This window comes from Schistocerca nitens, chromosome 8 (genome assembly GCF_023898315.1).
Source record: "Schistocerca nitens isolate TAMUIC-IGC-003100 chromosome 8, iqSchNite1.1, whole genome shotgun sequence".
NCBI lineage: Eukaryota > Metazoa > Arthropoda > Insecta > Orthoptera > Acrididae > Schistocerca > Schistocerca nitens.
The window spans coordinates 471,151,044-471,170,555 of NC_064621.1; the positions used below are offsets into that span (position 1 = coordinate 471,151,044).

The 19,512-nt window shown below is 43.3% G+C and overlaps 1 protein-coding gene across 5 annotated transcripts in view; it reads left to right on the forward strand.

Annotated features, from left to right (window-relative positions):
• The first annotated feature begins 330 nt into the window (after positions 1-330).
• The window catches only part of LOC126198831 (vascular endothelial growth factor receptor kdr-like), a 609,899-nt gene continuing 590,717 nt past the window's right edge, over positions 331-19,512 (forward strand). For 3 of the 5 annotated variants that reach the window (XM_049935408.1, XM_049935407.1, XM_049935406.1), the window contains exon 1: positions 331-502. In XM_049935408.1, coding sequence (XP_049791365.1) covers positions 406-502 — 97 coding nt within the window. In that variant the 5' untranslated portion in view covers positions 331-405. The remainder of the gene's footprint in view (positions 503-19,512) is intronic. The other 2 variants (XM_049935410.1, XM_049935404.1) reach the window with 1 other exon arrangement.

The following is a 19,512-nucleotide window of genomic DNA, read 5'->3' on the forward strand; positions in this document are numbered from 1 at the left end:
AATTGGACTGAGTTATGATCGCGATCTTTTATTTATTAGTTGCTGTTACTATGTATGAATGCACACTAATAGATATTGCAGTACAGGTTTGTAGTTATTTTTATAATTAAAATGGACAGTACACTATAAACGCTAAGACACGACATAGGAGAGTACCAACAGAAGTAGTTAGATCGCTGGGCGATCGTCAGATCGAACAGAGCCCGAGATTTTACGAGCTGTGAGGTCAGTTGTCTCTATCTAGAGTCACTGAAGCCATAGATAACAGAAATGACGGGTAGCATCGCTTCCCACCGAAACTCTTTGGTGCAGAGTGGTGGGGACATTTAAAAGACCGAATGAGGCGTAAGCATGCATTCCACAGGGAAATTTTGATAGGAGTGGACGCTGTGATCAGCCTGTGAAATGGCCTTGTCAAAGCTCTTGCTGGCTGCTGTCGTAGTGACTGTAATCGCTATAGTCATATGTGTCTCTGTTGCTACCGCCGTATCTAACGTCACAGGTATTGTTAATCCATGTTATTGTAAACCTCATCGTGATTACATTTCTGTGTATGCATATATCTTAACGCGCAGCTCGTTGATTCTGACACCTACTGGTACATAGTGTATCAGAGATATTCTTTACATTGAAGATGGAATTTTGCTCTCTCTAAATCTAATTTAGCTTCTCCAAGATTATGCACTTCATTTAAAAGTTTTCAAGGTATCTGTTCCATGACATGTTCAGTCAGTGTTATCGTCTACTGGGGGAGTCCTGAGATAACTATACTGATTTTGTGTAAACTTCTCAATGTCGTTTCCATCATGATCATTTACGTTTCGTTTCTATAATATTATTACTTTTGGGGCATGTCAACTGCATAGATTTTTTGCTTAGCGATTTATGTTTATCGTCATTAAAAAGCACATATTGTTATGAATCATACTAATAACTTCTCATGTTAATCTTTGTGACCGAAAGAAGACGACAGAACTCATGTAGCAGATCTTTTGTTGATAGTTCAGGAATAGCGCTTAGCCCTGGAGCGGTCGCGCGGAGCAATTCATACACATATAAAGGATAGCGATCTTTATGTTATCAAGGTAAACATGAATGAGCAAAATCACAGTTTTATCTTCGTTTAACCAAACAGCGATAAAAACTTACACTATACGAGCTAAATAAACAAACATAAAATAAACTTTCATTGTATCACTCTGTTGTCATGTTCGTTACCGTTCAGCACCACCTTAGAGCTTTTCCTTCGAAAAATTAGTGGAGTTCTGGAAACTATTCTAATTACTCAAGCTAATCTTACTTACGATCAATCCGAATTTGTCCTGGTTTCCGAGTGGAGTTCCCACCGCCACCTTGAAAAAATCTCGAAATTTTTCATACTTATTTCGGTTTTCCTCCAATTTCTCAGAAACTAAGTTTTTAATTCAAAAGTAAGCCCATACATAAAGTGTAGATCATTAAATTCTAAATCGGTTAAGCACCAATACGTTTCAATTCTCAGAAGGGATACGGTAGAAATGCTATGTCAAAACAAGGTAATCTTTCCAAGTTTTACCGAAAACACCCTTTCGTCTCCACAGTATCTAGGAAACGGTCTCATTTCAGCCGTAATGTCATGCAGTCAAAGTTGCAGACCATAGAACATGGTTTTCAGAAAGTCCAATGGAAAGAAAAAAAAAATTGTAGTTTTTATAATGTACACTCCCGAAGAGCTGCCGCGTCCGGTATAATGAGCCGCATCTAATAGTTTAGGTGAGCCGAACCGTTGGTCATCCAGCCACGGCCCTCCCTTTCGTTTTAAACGTGTATTTTTGCATTATAAAAATATTATGGATTAGTATGTAGAGGGTTTAGCTTACAAAAGCGTAAAGGGTCTAAAAGTTCTAATGTGCAAGCCGTAAAATATACCACTTTTGACTCAAATTGAAAAAAAAAACTTTTTTATTCTATACCAGTCCATACTTACAAAAAAAAGACCTACAGTATAATGTATATTTCATCTATATTATACCACTCTTCGCCATGTAGAACTACCCTGGACTTACCGCAGGGACATGGTTGCATGTTGAACCTCACCCGTCCCAACTGGCAAGCCATGAGAACATATTCAATTGATTCAAAGCTTTTTGCTTAGATGATATAAGTAATGTGAAATTATAATCGCATTTCCCATTTACTCACAATTTTATTTCGTTTGCATATTCGTTGGAGGAAATGCACAAAGTCGTAACAGGCGGAAAACAGTCGTGACTAGAGTTTTTAGCTTCTCATTTGGCCCCCTATAAATTTCTGAGCTATTTTTGACGAGCGTGTTTGTTGTAGTGTCAGTTTTTCTTGCTGCTCCCTAAAATATCAGTTCCAAATAGCGTGACTGTTACCTACTTTGACAATACGAGTTTTTTGACTTCGATGTGACGTAGCAATGGAATGAATGTTTCCTCAAAATGCTGCTTCGCGCTGACAGGACCAAATTGTGCTGAATTTCTTTGGGGCAGGTCGTTCTTAAGCTAGAAATAATGCAATACCGAGTTAAGTACTGCCTGACGTTTACGTTAATAGCAGTTCAGATTTTGAAGATCTTATAAATCACGTAACATTGACCAGTAAGGTTCCTTCACACAAAGAGTCTGTAGTAGTCAGAAAATTTTTCGCACCCAGAGCAGTTATCACGTTTCATGAATCTCGTTTTCTGAATAATCTACAAACTAGCTGTTGGAAGATATGACGATTTGTTTCATTTAACCTTCAGTGCCACTGTTTCTCGGTCCAGTCACATTAATGTGACCGCCCATCGAAAGCCTGAATAACCACCTTTTGCAGATCGGACAGTTGCAGGACGTGCAGGGAGAGATTCAGTGAGGTTCTGGAAGGTACCGATAGGGATGGAAAATAGAAACGAGCGTTTGGCGTCATTGGCCGGAAGGCCCCTTACGGGGCAGGTCCGGCCGCCTTGGTGTAGGTCTTATTACATTCGACGCCACATTGGGCGACCTGCGCGCCAGATGGGGATGAAATGATAATGAAGACAACACAACACCAGTCCCTGAGCGGAGAAAATCCCCGACCCAGCCGGGAATCGAACCCAGTCCATTTAGGACAGCAGTCCGTTACGCTGACTATTTTTTTCTTTTTTTAATCTCATTTTGTTCTATATTGCTCGTTGAATTTGTTCGGTGCGGACGTCCGATGACACCCGTTCAGGTTATTTGTTGATCCATTCACTCAGCTTTTTATTACAGAGGGTAGCTAACCCTCTGACCGAGCACGCCACCATTCAGCTATTGGGGCGGACACCGATAAAGATGTGGAGTCACGTCGACCCCAGTGTCATGGGCAGCTACCCTAGGTTTCTCGGTTGAAGATCCAGGGCATGAGCAGCACACAGGTTCTCGACTAGGTTTAAATTCTGGGAGTTTGGTGGCCAGGGGAGTACGGTAAACTCATACGTTGCACTACCCTGGTGATAGATGCCCTCGTGCCTAGTAAAAACAAACGGCATGAAGGGGTGGACGTGGTGTCCAAGGATAGATGCATACTTGTGTTGATCCACTGTCCCTTCCAGAATGACGAGATCATTCAGGGAATGCCACGAAACATTGGCTCTGAGCACCATGGGACTTAACATCTGAGGTCATCAGTCCCCTAGAACTTAGAACTACTCAAACCAACTAACCTAAGGACATCACACACATCCATGCCCAGGGCAGGATTTGAACCTGCGACCGTAGCAGTCGCGCGGTTCCGGACTGAAGCGCCTAGAACCGCTCGGCCACCGCGGCCGGCTCCACGAAACATTCTCCAGATCATAACGTTCCCTCCTGGCTGCAGGGTGTTTGCTTTCAGACGTTTCACGCCGTACACTGCAATGGTCATCTGTCCTATGGAGCATAAAACGTGATTCATTTGAGAAGGGCAACTGTCGCCACTCAGTGGACGATCAATTGCAGTTCAAAAATGGTTCAAATGGCTCTGAGCACTATGGGACTTAACATCTGATGTCATCAGTCCCCTAGAACTTAGAACTACTCAAACCAACTAACCTAAGGACATCACACAAATCCATGCTCGAGGCAGGATTCGAATCTGCGATCGTAGCGGTCGCGCGGTTCCAGACTGAAGCACCTAGAACAGCTCGGTCACACCGGCCGGCCCAGTTGCAATATTGGCGTGCAAATTCCAGTCTTCATCACCGATGAACACCAATCAAGGTGGGTGCATGCAGCAGGCGCTTCTGCGGAGACTCCAAGGCAGCAGTGTTCGCTGAACGGTCGTTGAGGAGACACTGTTGGTGGGCCCTTGGTTCACCTGGCCGATCAGTTGCTCAATTGCGCGCCCATTCACTCGTACACATTTCCGCAGCCGTGGTTACCCCTTTCCGCTCTTTTTCTAAAAGACATCCCTAACTGTTCCGCACAGACTATTTCGTAAAACTGTTTCTGCGTTCCGTCGAAGTGTATTTGTGTTTACCTAACTGTTGCGTTTGTCGTCTCTCGGTCGTCAGCATTGCCGCGTGTGTTTCGGACCTAGCTCACTGCCGAAGCTAGTCCGTCGTCTGTGCGGCTGGTTTCTCAGACTTGAAACTAGCCGATTGTCAGACTGCCGCGATGTTTCATAGAACCGCCGAGCTTTTGTGCCATCAATATTTTCTTTCTAAGTGATGAATTACTGCATATAAATATTTAGTAAGGTATTCTTCTACTTTTTCTTGTTCCTTTGTCCTGCATCGATGCAGCGTCGACACGGTCATTAACGGGTTGTACACGGTTAATTTAAACGGTTGCCGGATGCCCTCCCTTTCACCAACCCGTTCACGTGTGGGGAGAGCTCTGCGAACACAGGCACCACTTGCAGAACGAGAGGAGGTGGTCAAACGCGGTAAATACAGCAACAGACGTCTGCTACATTTGTGCAACAGGCAAGAAGGGACCCGCATCAAACAGCGGGTGCAGTTGTAATTACAGTTAACCGGACTGTAAGGCACGCAATCTCAAGCTCCACAGTGGCACAACGGCTGCATGAGGGTGGTCTCTCTGCTCGACAACCAGTATCTTGTGTTCCAATGACGCTCGCATATCGGCGTCACTCTTTGCGATCGTGCCAAGAGCATAGGGACTGCAACAATTGTTCTTGTGACAATCTGCCTCCCCGAACCCCCTCCCCCTCGCGCAAAAAAAAAAAAAAGAAATAGTAAAAGTGTTTATTGTGAAGGTGGTTCGATAAACCCTCTGCCAGGCACTTAAATGGTATTTTCAGAGTATCCATGTAGATGTAGATATTTTCACATGCATAAATTTCCAAACTTCTCATATAACTTTTGGAAAATAATTTAGGGTGAAAACTGAGCGTCTCAAAACTGGCAACGGACGGTACAAGCTATGTCACCACAGAACTCTTTTCAATTGCTAGCGTACGTGGATGGCTTCCAGTACAGAAGTACCCAGCCAGGAGCCAGCCGCTGTGACCGAGCGATTCTAGGCGCTTCAGTCTACGGTCGCAGGTTCGAATCCTGCCTCGGGCTTGGATGTGTGTGATGTCCTTAGGTTAGTTAGGTTTAAGTAGTTCTAAGTTCTAGGGGACTGATGACCTCAGATGTTGAGTCCCATAGTGCTCAGAACCATTTGAACCAGCCAGGAAAGATACACGTTTACAGACTACCCGCACCTGCTGTCAACAACAGTACTGCAGAGAACATTAGAGCAGGAAAAGACGTATTAGTCGACCACAATACTATTACACTTGGGAGTGAGAGCGTTTCTGTCAGCTTGTTATGAATTTTTGTAGCGTTGTTTCACGGGGACACGCTGAAATCCTTGAAAGTATATTCACAGCTGCCTTGAAATCATTCAGAGTGAGGTACGTTTTCCTTAGTCACCACCGTACTTGTTCACCGTAACGCCACTAAGTGTTTCCGGTAATGGCCACTCGAGACGAACTGAAGTACACTAAAGAACCAAAGAAACTGGTACACCTGCCTAATATCCTATAGGATCCCCGCGAACACGCAGAAGTGCCGCAGCACGACAAGGCATGGACTCGACTAATGTCTGAAGTAGTGCTGAGGTGAAGTGACACATTGAATCCTGCAGGGATGTCCATAAATCCATAAGAGTAAGACGGTGTGGCGACCTCTTCTGAATAGCACATTGCAAGGCATCCCAGATATGCTGAATAATGTTCATGTCTGGAGAGTTTGGCGGCCAGCGGAAGTGTTTAAACTCAGAAGATGGTTCCTCGAGCCACTCTGTAGCAATTCTGGACGTGCGGGGTGTCACATTCTCCAGTTGTAATTGCCCCAGTCCGTCGGAATGCACAATGGACATGAATGGATGCAGGTGATCAGACGGGATGTTCACGTAGGCGTCACCTGTCAGAGTCGTATCAGGGCCCCCATATCACTCCAGCTGTACACGCCCCACCCCATCACAGAGTCTCCACCAGCTCGAACAGTCCCCTGCTGACATGCATCGTCCGTGAATTCATGAGGTTGTCTCCGTACCCGTGCACATCCATCTGCTCGATACATTTTGAAACGAGACTCGTCCGATCAGGCAACATGTTTCCATTCAACAGTCCATTGTTGGTTCTGACGGCCCCAGGCAACGCATAAAAGCTTTATGTCGTGCAGTCATCAACGGCGGGAGCCCGTATCGATGATGTTTCGTTGAATGGTGCGCACGCTGACACTTGTTGATGACCCAGCACTGAAATCTGCAGCAGTTGGCGAAAGGGTTGCAATTCTGTCAAGCTGAACGATTCTCTTCAGTCGTCGTTGGTCCCGTTCTTGTAGGACCCTTTTCCGACTGCAGCGATGTCGGAGATTTGAAGTTTTGCCAGATTCCTGATGTTCACGGTACACTCGTGAAATGCTCGTACGGGAAAATCCCCCTTCGTCGCTACCTAGGAGATACTGTGTCCCATCGCTCGCGCGCCGACTATGACACCACGTTCAGAATCACTTAAATCTTGATAACCTGTCATTGAAGCAACAGTAAACGATCTAACAACTGCACCAAAGATTAGTTGTCTTATATGGGCGTTGCCGCGCGGGGTAGACGTGCGATCTAGGGCGTCTTTTCACGGTTCCCGCGGCTACCCCCCTCGGAGGTTCGAATCCTCCCTCGGGCATGGGTGTGTGTGTTGTCCTTGCCGTAAGTTAGTTTAAGTAGTGCGTAAGCCACTAGTGCGGATTTAAAACAAAGCATAGGCCAGTAGGTAGAGAAATACTGAATGAAACGCGTTTGGCTGTCAAGAATGCAGGGCGTAAAGCCTTCAGCGACTACTGTAGCAGGATATTGTTGAAAGATCTCTCAAAAAATCGAAAGTAATTCTGGTCATACGTGAAGGCTGTTAGTTACAGCAAAGTTAATGTCTAAAGTGTAGACAGTCATGGAAGAGCAGGAACTGACACTGAGGTTAGGAAAGGAAAAGCAAAATGCTAAACTCCGTTTTCAAATATTCCCTTAGAATGAAAAATCCAAGGATATTGCCCCCAATTCAGTTATCGCACCACTGCAAAGATGAGTGATACAGATATTACTGTCAGTGATGTTGAGAAATACGTGAAAAAAATCTTATCTTGTGGAACCAAACACTCGCTTTTCTCACAAGGGACCCTGAAAGCCATGGATAAAGGAACTCAGGGGAAGGCAGGATTTCTTGAATTCCAAAACGCTTTTAACTCAGTACCACACATACACTTCTTATCGAAATTACGAAGATATGGGGTATTAAGCGAAATTTGTGGATGTTGTAGAAATAACTTCAGATGTGGCCCAGGGAAGTGTGTTGCGACACATTCTGGTCATGTTGTATAACATAATGATACAGTAATGATCTTGCTGACAAAGCTGCAGTTATTTATAATGAAGTACTCTTTGAAAAACAGCTGCACAAATATTCAGTAGGATCTTAATAAGATTTCAGTGTCTTGCAAAGGTTACAGTTTGGTGTAAAATTTGTAGGTGTATGAAATGGAGCGATCACATAGTTTCAGTCGTAGGTAAAGCAGGGTGGCAGACTTTAGTTCCCTGGTAGAATACGAGGGAAAATGCAGTCAGTCTACCAAGAAAATCCCTTTCAAGACTCTCGTACGACCCGTCATAGAATATTGCTCAATTGCGTGGGACTCATGAAAAAGGACTGATATTGAACTTGTATAGACAAGAGGAGCACGAAAGGTCACAGGATTCTGAGAAGTGCTGCTAACAGATTTTCAAAGTTTCAATGATGACTAAGAATATGCTCCAGCCCCCTGCATATCTCTCCCGCCGGGATCACGAGGAAGAGATCAAATTAATCATAGCGCGCATAGAGGCGTTTAAACAGTCATTCTTCCCATGCCCCATACGTGAATGGAAGGGAAAGAGACCGTAATAACTAGTATAAGGGAAAGTACCCTCTGCTATGCACTTAACAGTGGTTTGACACTTTGGATGTAGATGTAAATGCATGCATTGATGTATACAAAGTTTTGTTGTGAGATTAAAACACTTTATAATTACATTAAAATATTCTACGTATTTTATTGTTATTATTGCCTGGGCTCTGAGCACTATGGGACTTAACATCTGAGGTCATCAGTCCCCTAGAACTTAGAACTAATTAAACCTAATTAATCTAAGGACATCACAGACATCCATGCCCGAGGCAGGATTCGAACCTGCGACCGTAGCGGTCGCGCGGTTCCAGACTGAAGCGCCTAGAACCACATGGCCACTGCGGCCGGCTATTGTTATTATTATTAAAACCATAGGCATCTTTGGTACGTCAGAAACGTAGGTTCCTCGATTTATGTTTGATGAGCGCAATAGAAAATAGTCGTCCCCCCCCCCTCCCCCCCTCCCTTCACCCTTCACAGAACGAAACCTTAATCTGCAACTGAGACGTTCCACTTCAAATCGCTCCATACGCGTAGTACCAGATATTTAATGATTTTGACTGCTTCTAGTTTTTGTTACTCCGTCGTGTATTTAAAAACTGGATTTTCTGCACATTAAAGCGCAATACATTGCATCTTTTCATGTGCTGGGTCACCTGGAAGTCCCTGGACCAAGCGTCGATGTTCCGCAGGTGTTTCTGCATTTCGCTAGTGATCTAACGTTGCGACTTGGCGTGTAATAAATACGACGGCATCGATCGCGGATCTTCCTGCCTTATGTAGGTGAAAAATAATGGTCCTGTAACAGTGGTTTCCATTCTTTCTGAGACCACTGCCTTTGAACGAAGTCATATAGAAACCTGTACCCCCAACGAAGTTTAGTATCTACAAAATTTTAGCCTGAAAAACTTGTTTGTACAATCCTACTTTAAAAAACTGGATTGTTATTATTGCCTTTCGTTAACATTCAATACATAAAACTCAAATGTGTGCGTAGGTGTTGTATTAAACCAAGAAATAATAAGTCAGTGAGAATGTTGGTACCGATTATTTCTAACAATCTATTTTGCATTCAATTTGTTCTCGACCAATATACATCGCAAACCGTGTTCAGAGTTCAGTCGGTTCCTCGCTTTTATTTTCATTGTATTATAGGTGGAAATCCACTTTCACGCCTATAAATTGTGTCATATGGAATTAGCACTCGAGCCTTTTTTCTGATAATAAAGGATACTTGTCACCAACCTTTCTCCAAAATGTTGTTAGGCTTGTTTTTGGAAAATCTTTTGTCATTTTGTTGCATTCACGTGGTCCAAACAGTTCTGCTTTCACTTCAACTTCACTGTCTTAAGATATTCCCTTTAAACCTCTCCAGTCCAGCATAAAAGTTTTTGATGGAATTTTTCTGATGATAAGTGCTGACCCATTTCCTGTGTGATCAGTATTTCTCATCGTTGTACTCGAGAATCTCTATCAGTACTGGGAACATCGACATGTCTTGAACTTCAACCCTGCGTTGATAAAGCTCCAATCTGCGAAGGAAACTGGCAAGCTGTCAAAATATTCACCACATTTCCTTGTAAGTCGTGCTTATTGCTACAAAGAAATCGGCGAGATATTCCACTGTGGTAATACCTATATTATCTTTTATTGTGGCATGTAACTCTTTTCCTCCTTTTCAGCGCTCGCTCTTTCCAGAAACAAAGCAATTTACTGTTGAAGTTCGAGCGCTCTATGCAACAACTTGCCACGTTATGGTCATCGTTACATCTGCGTGGAACAAGAGCATTTACATTCAACAAATCAGGTGGTAGTGTATTCACTGCCAAAGATAAGTATGTGTAATGCACTGGCTGAACTTTGCATCTGAAGCAACTTCTTTCATCAGTGTATTGAACTCAGAGTAAACGCCCAACATGGAAGGTGCTCCGTCTGTAGATCAACTACCAGCTCCGACCAATGCATCTCATTTTCTTCAACAAAATCCTTCAATGATTGGAAAAATCTGCGCTGCGCGTACTAGTGCCCAGTGATACTTCTAGGCCGTCGTCTTTTATATATTTAACATAGACTAGCAGCTGCGAACAAAATGCAGTATTCGACTCTTTTGCATGCGGTGCAAAAAATGACTTGATCTTATTTCGTTGAGTACCGCGCCCGAAGTGCCCAAATACATGTCCTTGATACGACTTCAGTTTGTTGTTTACCTTTTCCAAGTGTTTCTCTTCTAAAACGTATCTAGTGAGTGAGACTTGGTGAGATCTTCTGTTGTGTTAGGTTTCTTGGCTTCAGCGATTCGTAGATCGATTCGGTATGGAACTTCAAGACCAGCTTCTGTTGACTGGAAAATGTAGCCTGGTGAACCCATGCGTGAACTTTTCAGTGCAGCCTCTTTGTGTTTAAAGAATTCAATGTCTTTTCCAGTGGTCTTGTCATTTCCTTGGTTTCATACATTCTACTGTTAGCACTGTATTGTACAATGGGCCTTTCCTTTAATTTTATCAACTGTAATGGTAAAAGCCCATGGCAGAAAACTTCTTTGTATGATCTTTTCTTTCCTGGTGGCATGGCTCCCGAAAATAGGATGAATTGTCTAAAGTATGAAGACTTAGGAGCAAGACTCACTCCATAATGTATTTCTGAAAAATAGGTGTTGGGAAAATGTAACATTATTAATCAAGAGTACAACACTATGTTGATGCCTTCGGGGTTACGTCTGCAACTGATAGATAGATAGATAGATATTCAGCTATCATAGGCCCTGCAGACCACGCACTGCTTCCACAAACTGCCCCCATTCCTTCTTGTTTTGTGTCCAGTTCCTCCAGGTGTCTTCAATTCCCAGGGCTGCTAGGTCCTTCGCCAGCTCGTCCATCCAGCGCTGCCTTGGTCGTCCAATGGGGCACTTGGTGTTTGGTTCCCCACTAGTGCCATCTTCGCCCGTCTTCCATCGGGCATACGGACTACATGGCCCACCCATTGTATTCTTTTGCTCTTTATCTTCTGTAGGATAGCTGGTTGTCGCATCAGAAGGTAGATTTCCTCGTTTTTCCTCCTACTCCATTCTCCGTTATCTAAAACTGGTCCCCTATCTTCCTCATTACTCTTCTTTCAAATATTAATAGTTTTTCCCTTCTCGCTTAGTCATGCTCCATGTTTCTGAACCGTACATTACTGCTGGGCATATCACTGTGTTGTAGATTTTCATCTTAGTGTTCACTGAGATCGATTTAGAGCCGAGCGTCTCTCTGAGGGAATGCATGCATTTCGTTCCCACTGCTATTCTCTCCTTGATGTCCAGTTTTATGTTGTTGTCCGTGATAAACCAAGATCCCACGTATTTGAACTGGTCTACTCTCTTGAACCTCTTGCTATCTATCTCAAGAAATTCTACCTGCTGTTGTCTTCTTCGTAATTGCATGAACTCTGTTTTTTCTCGATTCACTTGAGCCCTACCTTCTGTGCAGGATTGTCCATTTTCTGGTACATTTCTTTCAACTCGTGCTTTGATTCACTTAATAGTACTATGTCATCTGCATATGCAAGACAATTGAAGTTACCATCCATCTCTTCTCCAGCCCACTCCTGTTGCCCACACCCTTTTATTACTTTCTCTAAGATGACATTGAGCTGAACACATGAGAGAGCATCCCCTTGTCTGAGGCCTGTCTCAGTCTCGAATGTTTCTGATGCGGCTCCTCGGAAACGTACTGCTGCTTTTGACCCTTCCATACAAGCTTGCACCATTCTCACTAGTTTCTCAGGGATTCTGAAGTCCCGCATTGCATTGTATAGGCTATTCCTGTGGATGCTGTCATATGCACGTTGAAAATCGAGGAACAGGCTGTAGATATCTTTATCATATTCCCAATGTTTTTTTAAACAATTGTCTTAGTGGGAAAATGTGATCTGTTGTCGATCTGTTTGGTCGAAAGCCAGCTTGGTACTCCTGTATGTTGTTCTCTATGAATGGTTGCAATTTTCTGAGGATAACGATGGACAGCACCTTATACGTTACATTCAACAAGCTGACTCCTCTGTAGTTACCGCATTCCATTTTGCTTCCCTTCTTGTATATTGGGCATATTAAGTCAATTTCCATTCTTCTGGCAGTGTCTCCTTCTCCCATATCAACTGGATCAGTTTATATATCTCTAAGTGTAAGCTCTCGCCTCCCTCCTTGATTAGTTCTGTTGTTATACGGTCCTCCCCTGGGACTTTGTTGTTTCTGAGTCCTTTGATTGCGATTTTCACGTCTTCTTTACTAACTTCCCATTCTTCTTCATTTTTCCTTTCCTCCACAGTGTTGCGGGTAATATCCCATCTTGGTCTGGGCGTTTCAACAGCTCTGAGAAGTATTTTTTACATCTTCCTATAATTCTTTACTTCTCATTTATCAAGTTCCCATTCTTATCTCGAATGAAAAAAGTTGGGCTCTGAAATCCACGTTTCCGATTTTTTATGTATTGGAAGAATGGCCTTGAGTTCTTGTTTTCGCTCTCTGCCTCAACTTGTTCTAGCAAACTGGTTAGATATATTCTCTTCTCTGATCTCAGGATTCGCTTTGTCTCCCTTCTGATGTTGGTAAAATGTTCCCTTTTCAGCTCACTCTCCCTGTCAGGTAGCCACTTCTCTCATCTTCCTTCTCTTTTCTGTAGCCTTCTGGCACGTCTCGTTGAACCATTTCCTCTTCTTCTACCGTGGACTTTATTTCTTTCCACCTTTCCTCCACGTCCTCTTGGTTCTAGGGTCTCTAGGACCTCAAAACGGTTTTTGATTTCTATAGCATATTGTTCTTTCATGGCAATATCTCGTAGTTTCTCAACATTCAAAGCAGTTTCTAGTGTCCCCTTCTTATGCATGTAGGTGAACATGAGTTTAAGCCTGCACACAATGAGGAAGTGGTCTGACGCACAGTCGGCTCCTCTATATGACCAGACGTCCATGACTCTATGGCTATAGCGCTGGTCCACCAAGATGTGATCTATTTGGTTGGTGGGTCTTCCGTCCAGAGAACACCATGTTCCCTTATGTATTCTCTTGTGTCCAAAGTAAGTCGAACTTACTCTCAGGTTCTTTGAGATAGCTATGTTGATCATCGTCTGACCATTCTCATTGGTCTCATCATGCAAACTGTGCCTTCCTGTAGTTGGTATGTAGAATTCTTCTTTTCCTGCTTTTCCATTAAAATCTCCCAGCACTATCCTGATATTTCTAGTTGGTGTGCTCTCAATTGTTTGTTCTAGTCGGTCATAGAACTCTTCCTCATCTGTTTTATCCTCAGTTGTGGCATGAACATTGATGAATGTGATGTCTGACACTTGGTTTCCAAGTACTATGTAGGATATTCTCTTGTTAACAGCTCTGAATTCCTTCACCGAATTTGCTGCTGTGTTGTGTATTACAAAACCAGTGCCGAATTCGTGTTTATCTACACATCCGCCGTAGAATAGTGTGTGTCCATCCTCTCTGTGAGTTCCCTCTCCTAGCCATCTTGTCTCTTGTACCGCAACCGGGTCCAGTTTATATCGGTTAATTTCTGAGACCATAGTCTGGATGGTTCCTGGTCTATACAGGCTCTGAACATACCAAGATCCAAAATTAAAATTTCTAAATCTTGTGCCGTTTGTCCTTTGCAGTTTTCGTATTCCATTCCATCCATCCATGTCCGAGGCAAGTTTGTTTTTCGTAACAAAGAGTTTTTATAGGATTGGGTTGTTAGCCCATTGCCCAACCCTGCTCCTTTATCCGGGCTTGGGGCCGGCAGTGGCTGTTGCAAGGCAAATGACCCCAGGCGGAGTTCCTGCAACTGAAGTAATGAAATTTATATTTTCGCCGTACGCGATTCGCCACAGTTTATTATGAAGCACCTTTAGTAGCCTGAAGTTTACATGGTGTCCTAGGAGGAATGATCGATATTCAGGTAGATCATTTGAAGCAAAAAACTTCGTATGGGCAGACGCCCTGTTCCGAATGATTTCCGAAATAGAACACATTTAATGCACATTGTCATGCTTTTTCTGTATTGTTCAATACATTGTCAGGTTTACACATGTCCACAAGCACAACAGTAACCATTAAAAATGTTTTGTATAAAGTATCAATGGAAAAATACATATTTTTGTCACATTCGCCTCTAAGCATTATCTACAGTCACATTCTTCGATAGCAGCAGGAGCTCTACCATTGCAGAAGCTGTAAACATACGCCATATCTGTCTGTTCTTCATTAGTGTAAATGTGTGGCATTTTAGCCAGCGCGTGTGCAAATACAGTTAACCGATTCTTCTCTCTGATACAGACCGAGTGAGGTGGCTCAGTGGTTAGCCACTGAACTCACATTCGGGAGGACGACGGTTCAAACCCGCGTCCGACCATACGGATTTAGGTTTTCCGTGACTTTCCTAAATGGCTCCAGGAGAATGCCAGGGGTTCCTTTGAAATGGCACGGCCGATTTCCTTGTCACAATCCGAGCTTGGGCCGAGACTCTAAATAACCTCAATGTCGACGGGACGTTAAACCTAACCTTCCTTCGTTGCCTCTGAAATACCGTACTCTCCGTCCCTCACACTACTTCGCTCACAACCACCATGAACGATGTGTATTGAATGGGCAGAATCTAATGGCAGGAAGACACACCGAGCAAACAGACTGAAAGCTACTAGGTAGTTTGTACTTGAACAAAACGTCAAAGAAGGTTGCGTTAGTAAGACACGTATGTGCGCACCACTAGCCCAAAAACAAATGTGCAATAAACATGTTCTATCACGGAAATCATTCCGAATACGTATTTTTTCCGATTTTCACGTCTGTAAGAGATTCTGATTCTTTCTTTTTCTTGTAATGGAAATATGTTCTGCAATATTCGATGGTTTTTAAATATAAGAGCGTGCTCTCTCAAGAACGAGTTTCTTCGATTTTGTAACTTCAGTCTGATTAAAAAACGAAAGATAAAACTCCTGCAAGTGGAACAACCAGCAAATATATTTGTGTCCAACCTTGTTACGAATACTTTTCTGTTTATTCTGAATTCGTCACGATTTCCGAGGGTGCGGTCAGGTAGGATCCTAAGAGCACAGATTATATTCTTGCTTATCACAAACGTGTTGCTGCGATCGAATATTTAAGTTTCATAAGTTCAGCGGTCAAGACAAACATCGCACCACATTGCGAGTGACAATGAGCTTTGTGCAAAATAAAGAATGGGCACTGAGGTTATGGTGTCCGAAAGTGATTAGTACCATAATTTCCATATTTCACGCTTTACGTCTCACTAAATGATCATTTAAGGACAAAATATACAGGGTGAAAAGTATTTAAACCTACAAACTCTGGGAGGTTGTAGGGGACATCGAAACAAATATTTTTCCCTAATGTCATTTTTTCCTATGAGGAGTATTTAAACCAGTAGAGGAATATTTCTCTGGTGGCAAATTAATTAAACCAACAAACACTTTTCCATTTTTTTTATGACCAAGAGACAACACATTAACACAACCCAATTTCAGTTACAGTAGATTTTCAAAAATGCCTCCATTGACACGTAAACAAAGGTTACACCATCGGATCATGTTCTGTCTGACATGGGCAAAAACCCCAGGAGCATCCTGAATTGTTCCTGCTGCTGCTACTATCCGGGCAACCAGATCCTCTTCTGATGCAACAGGAGTTGCGGAAACAGGGTTGCGCATCTCTACTCACACAAAAGTCCAGAGGGGACATATCTGGGAACCGAGCAGGCCATGGTACTGGACCACCTCTGCCAATCCACATTTCTGGGAACCGTCGGTCCAGGAATGGACGCACACGACGACTGAAATGTGCCGGCGCCCCGTCATGTTGGAACCATATGCGTTGTCTTGTAGGGAGCGGGACATCTTCTAGCAATTCTGGCAATGCTCTGGCGAGAAAATTGTAATATTGCCTGTCATTTAATGACCTAGGTAGCAGATACGGCCCAATTAAACAGTCCCCAACAACACCGACCCACACATTAACGAAGAACAGCACTTGTTGAGCGCTAGTAACTGTGGCATGTGGGTTATCCTCACTCCAGACATGCGAATTGTGCATGTTGAAGACTCCATCACGCCCGAACGTTGCTTCATCGGTAAACAACACAGAGGATGGAAATGTAGGATATGCATTTCACACTGTTCCAGGTACCACTGCGAAAACTGTGCTCTAGGTGCATAATCAACTGGTTCCAGGTTGTGGACACGCTGTAAGTAAAATGCTCTATAAGGACTTTTCTTACATTCGTCTGATTCGTCGCATGTTATGTGCAATTGCATGAGTGCTGATTGAAGGATCCCGCTCCACATGCTGCAAGACAGCTTCCTCAAATTGCAGCGTTCTTACCGTGCGACGGCGTCCCCGTCCAGGTAATCTGCTAAATGACCCAGTCTCAAGCAGACGTTGGTACACCGCAGCAAAGGTCGTATGCTGCGGAATACGGCGATTAGGATATTATTGTTGATAAACCCGTTGTGCAGCTCGTCCGTTGTGGTGCGCTACGTATTATGCACCAATCATATCAGTGTACTCAATCCAGGTGTATCGCTCCATTAGTAAACAGAGACAATGCACTACTACACTGGTGGACAGCAGTTGCCTACAACTGAAGAGCGTAATATGCCCTTTAACAACTGAAGATCGTAATACAGCCTCTAACAACAGAAGAGCGTAATACGGTCTCCACCGGTTTAAATAATCCTCATAGGAAAAAATGACATTAGGGAAAAATATTTGTTTTGATGTCCCCTACAACCTCCCAGAGTTTGTCGGTTTAAATACTTTTCACCCTGCAGGGAAGAGCCGGGCAAAGTGTCCAGGCTAAGATATTCCCATTTTTGAAGCTGAAGAGCACTAGTCAGAAATGCATAGAAATGCGTAATTATAATCTGCTACTGTTAAAGTATAATATCGGATATAACTACCTTAGGATCAAATTAAGTACTTTAAACAATTCAGTTTTCAAAAAGTGCCAAAATGGCCACTTTTCCTAACATGATTGGGCAAAGTGTCCGCCAAGTTTGAAACTCAAAATTGTGGGATTAAAAACTATTATAAAAAAAAAACTATTTAGCAAAGAACTAAATATATTTTACTGTAAAACATATTAAATTATTTAGACTTTTCACAAATAAAAGTCAAACTGTGTTCTTGGGCACGCAGGGACCACAACTGGCACCAAATCCAATGTCCTTCGGGCGTTGGATCTGAAAATTTTTCTTTGCAGTACATGTAGCACTCCGACTTCATAGTTATTGTCAAAAAGAACTCTTCTAGGGTTGGGTTCCCTTCTTTTCGGGTTCTTTTTACTGCATTTCTTCTCTTCGGCTGATTTTCGTTTATCCTTCTTTTTCTCCAGCTTTTTTATTTGCCGCTGCTAGGTGACAGTTATAATGACTTGCTGCAAGCATCGCCGCGGAGCCCTCCTTCTGGCCGTTGCTGTTACGTTTTCTCCCTACACGAAGTGGCCAGAAACCGCTGCCGAGATGGCCGCTTTGCCCATATTGATGTCATTACACAAAAACTGCATGCCCTCAAATAGTATGACCAAAATTTCAATACCGAAATGGGATTATGGAATCAAGATATGACACTTTCAACGCACGTTCATTAAAAAAGCGTAAGTCACTTTCCCTCGCCACAATAAATATACAAACTAACCACTTACCTTCGATCAGGATAACTAAAATCCACAAAAAATATTACAACTCTGAGGAGCGGCACAGCAAACAGGTTAGGCTTCGTGGGGTGATTGGCCCCTCCAGGGAGGATAAGTTAAGCCATTTCCCGTGCCATACCAGCACCTTATAGCCCATAGGAGTCCAATGGCTAGTTTGCCCACCATGGCTGCTTTGTTCGGCTCTCCCCTACACTTTAACTATAGCAAGCAACACCCTTCGCCAAGACAGCTATTCAATACACTGAATCCTACAAATTACAAGAACATTTTCGGTGAATCTTTACAATCCCTGATAGTTTCAGAAGCAGAAGCCAGCTACACGAGCACTCACGTATTGAAAATATTGGTCTAGTTTTATTTCCCTCACCTCTTTCACAAAAATTACTGCAGTGACAATGTATGTTGCTCCATGAATCATCGGGTGACAAATTCTTCCCGTAATGTTTCACATATAAACACTCTGCTTTCGTAATGCCGCATTCTGCCACAGCGCCCGCAGAACACCAAAGACAAAAATGTTTACGCCAGACCTCTCACAGGCTCATCCTAAACGAAGCAATCCTGTTGGCTCCCGCTATCCTGAAATGCTATTGGTTGTTCTTGTTTCTGACCGAGCTTCCCTAATGAGAAATGACAGGGAACGTCGAGCGTTGCGGAAAGTGGTTGTACACAACTCCATAAAATCAGCGGCAGGAATCATTCGTGAATTTCAAAGTGTTACTAACAGTTCATCTAGGATAACGGCTGTGCGTAGGGAATTGAAGAGAATGGGGTACAGTGGTCCAGCTGCTTCTCAAAAGTCACATTTTGGTAGTTAGTGGTAAGTGGCGGTTGAGGTGGTGTAAATAGCTACGCCACCGGCCAGTGAGTGATTGTAAACGAATGATTTGGTGTGATGTGGAGTGATAAATCACACTGTACTCAGTGGAAGTTGGATGGAAAGATTTAGGTTTTGCGAATTCATGGAGAACGTTATTACTTTCCATCTTGTGTAGTGCTAACAGTGAAGTACACAGGAGGCAGTGTTACGGTATGAGTGTGTTTTTCGTGGTTAGAGTGTGGTTCCCTTATTGCGATTAAGAAAATTCTAGACGCTGAAGGTTATGAACCAATTTTATAGCATTGTGTGTGATGCACAGTAGACGAACATTTGGGAGACGATGATTATATTAGCATGACAATGCAACTGTGTAAAGCAACATCTGTGAGGCAATTATTGTGGACTGTAACATTGCTCAAGTTTACTAGCTTGCCCAGAGCCCCGACCTGAACCGAATGGAACACCTGTGGGATGAGTTATAACATCGACATCGCTCTAAAACCCATTTCCAACATCACCGCCTTCTCTCGTTTCGGCTTTTGAGCAAGAATGGGCTGCCATGCTTCCACAGACCTCGTTGGAAGTGTCCACAGCAGAATTCAAGCTGCATAAAGGCGAAGG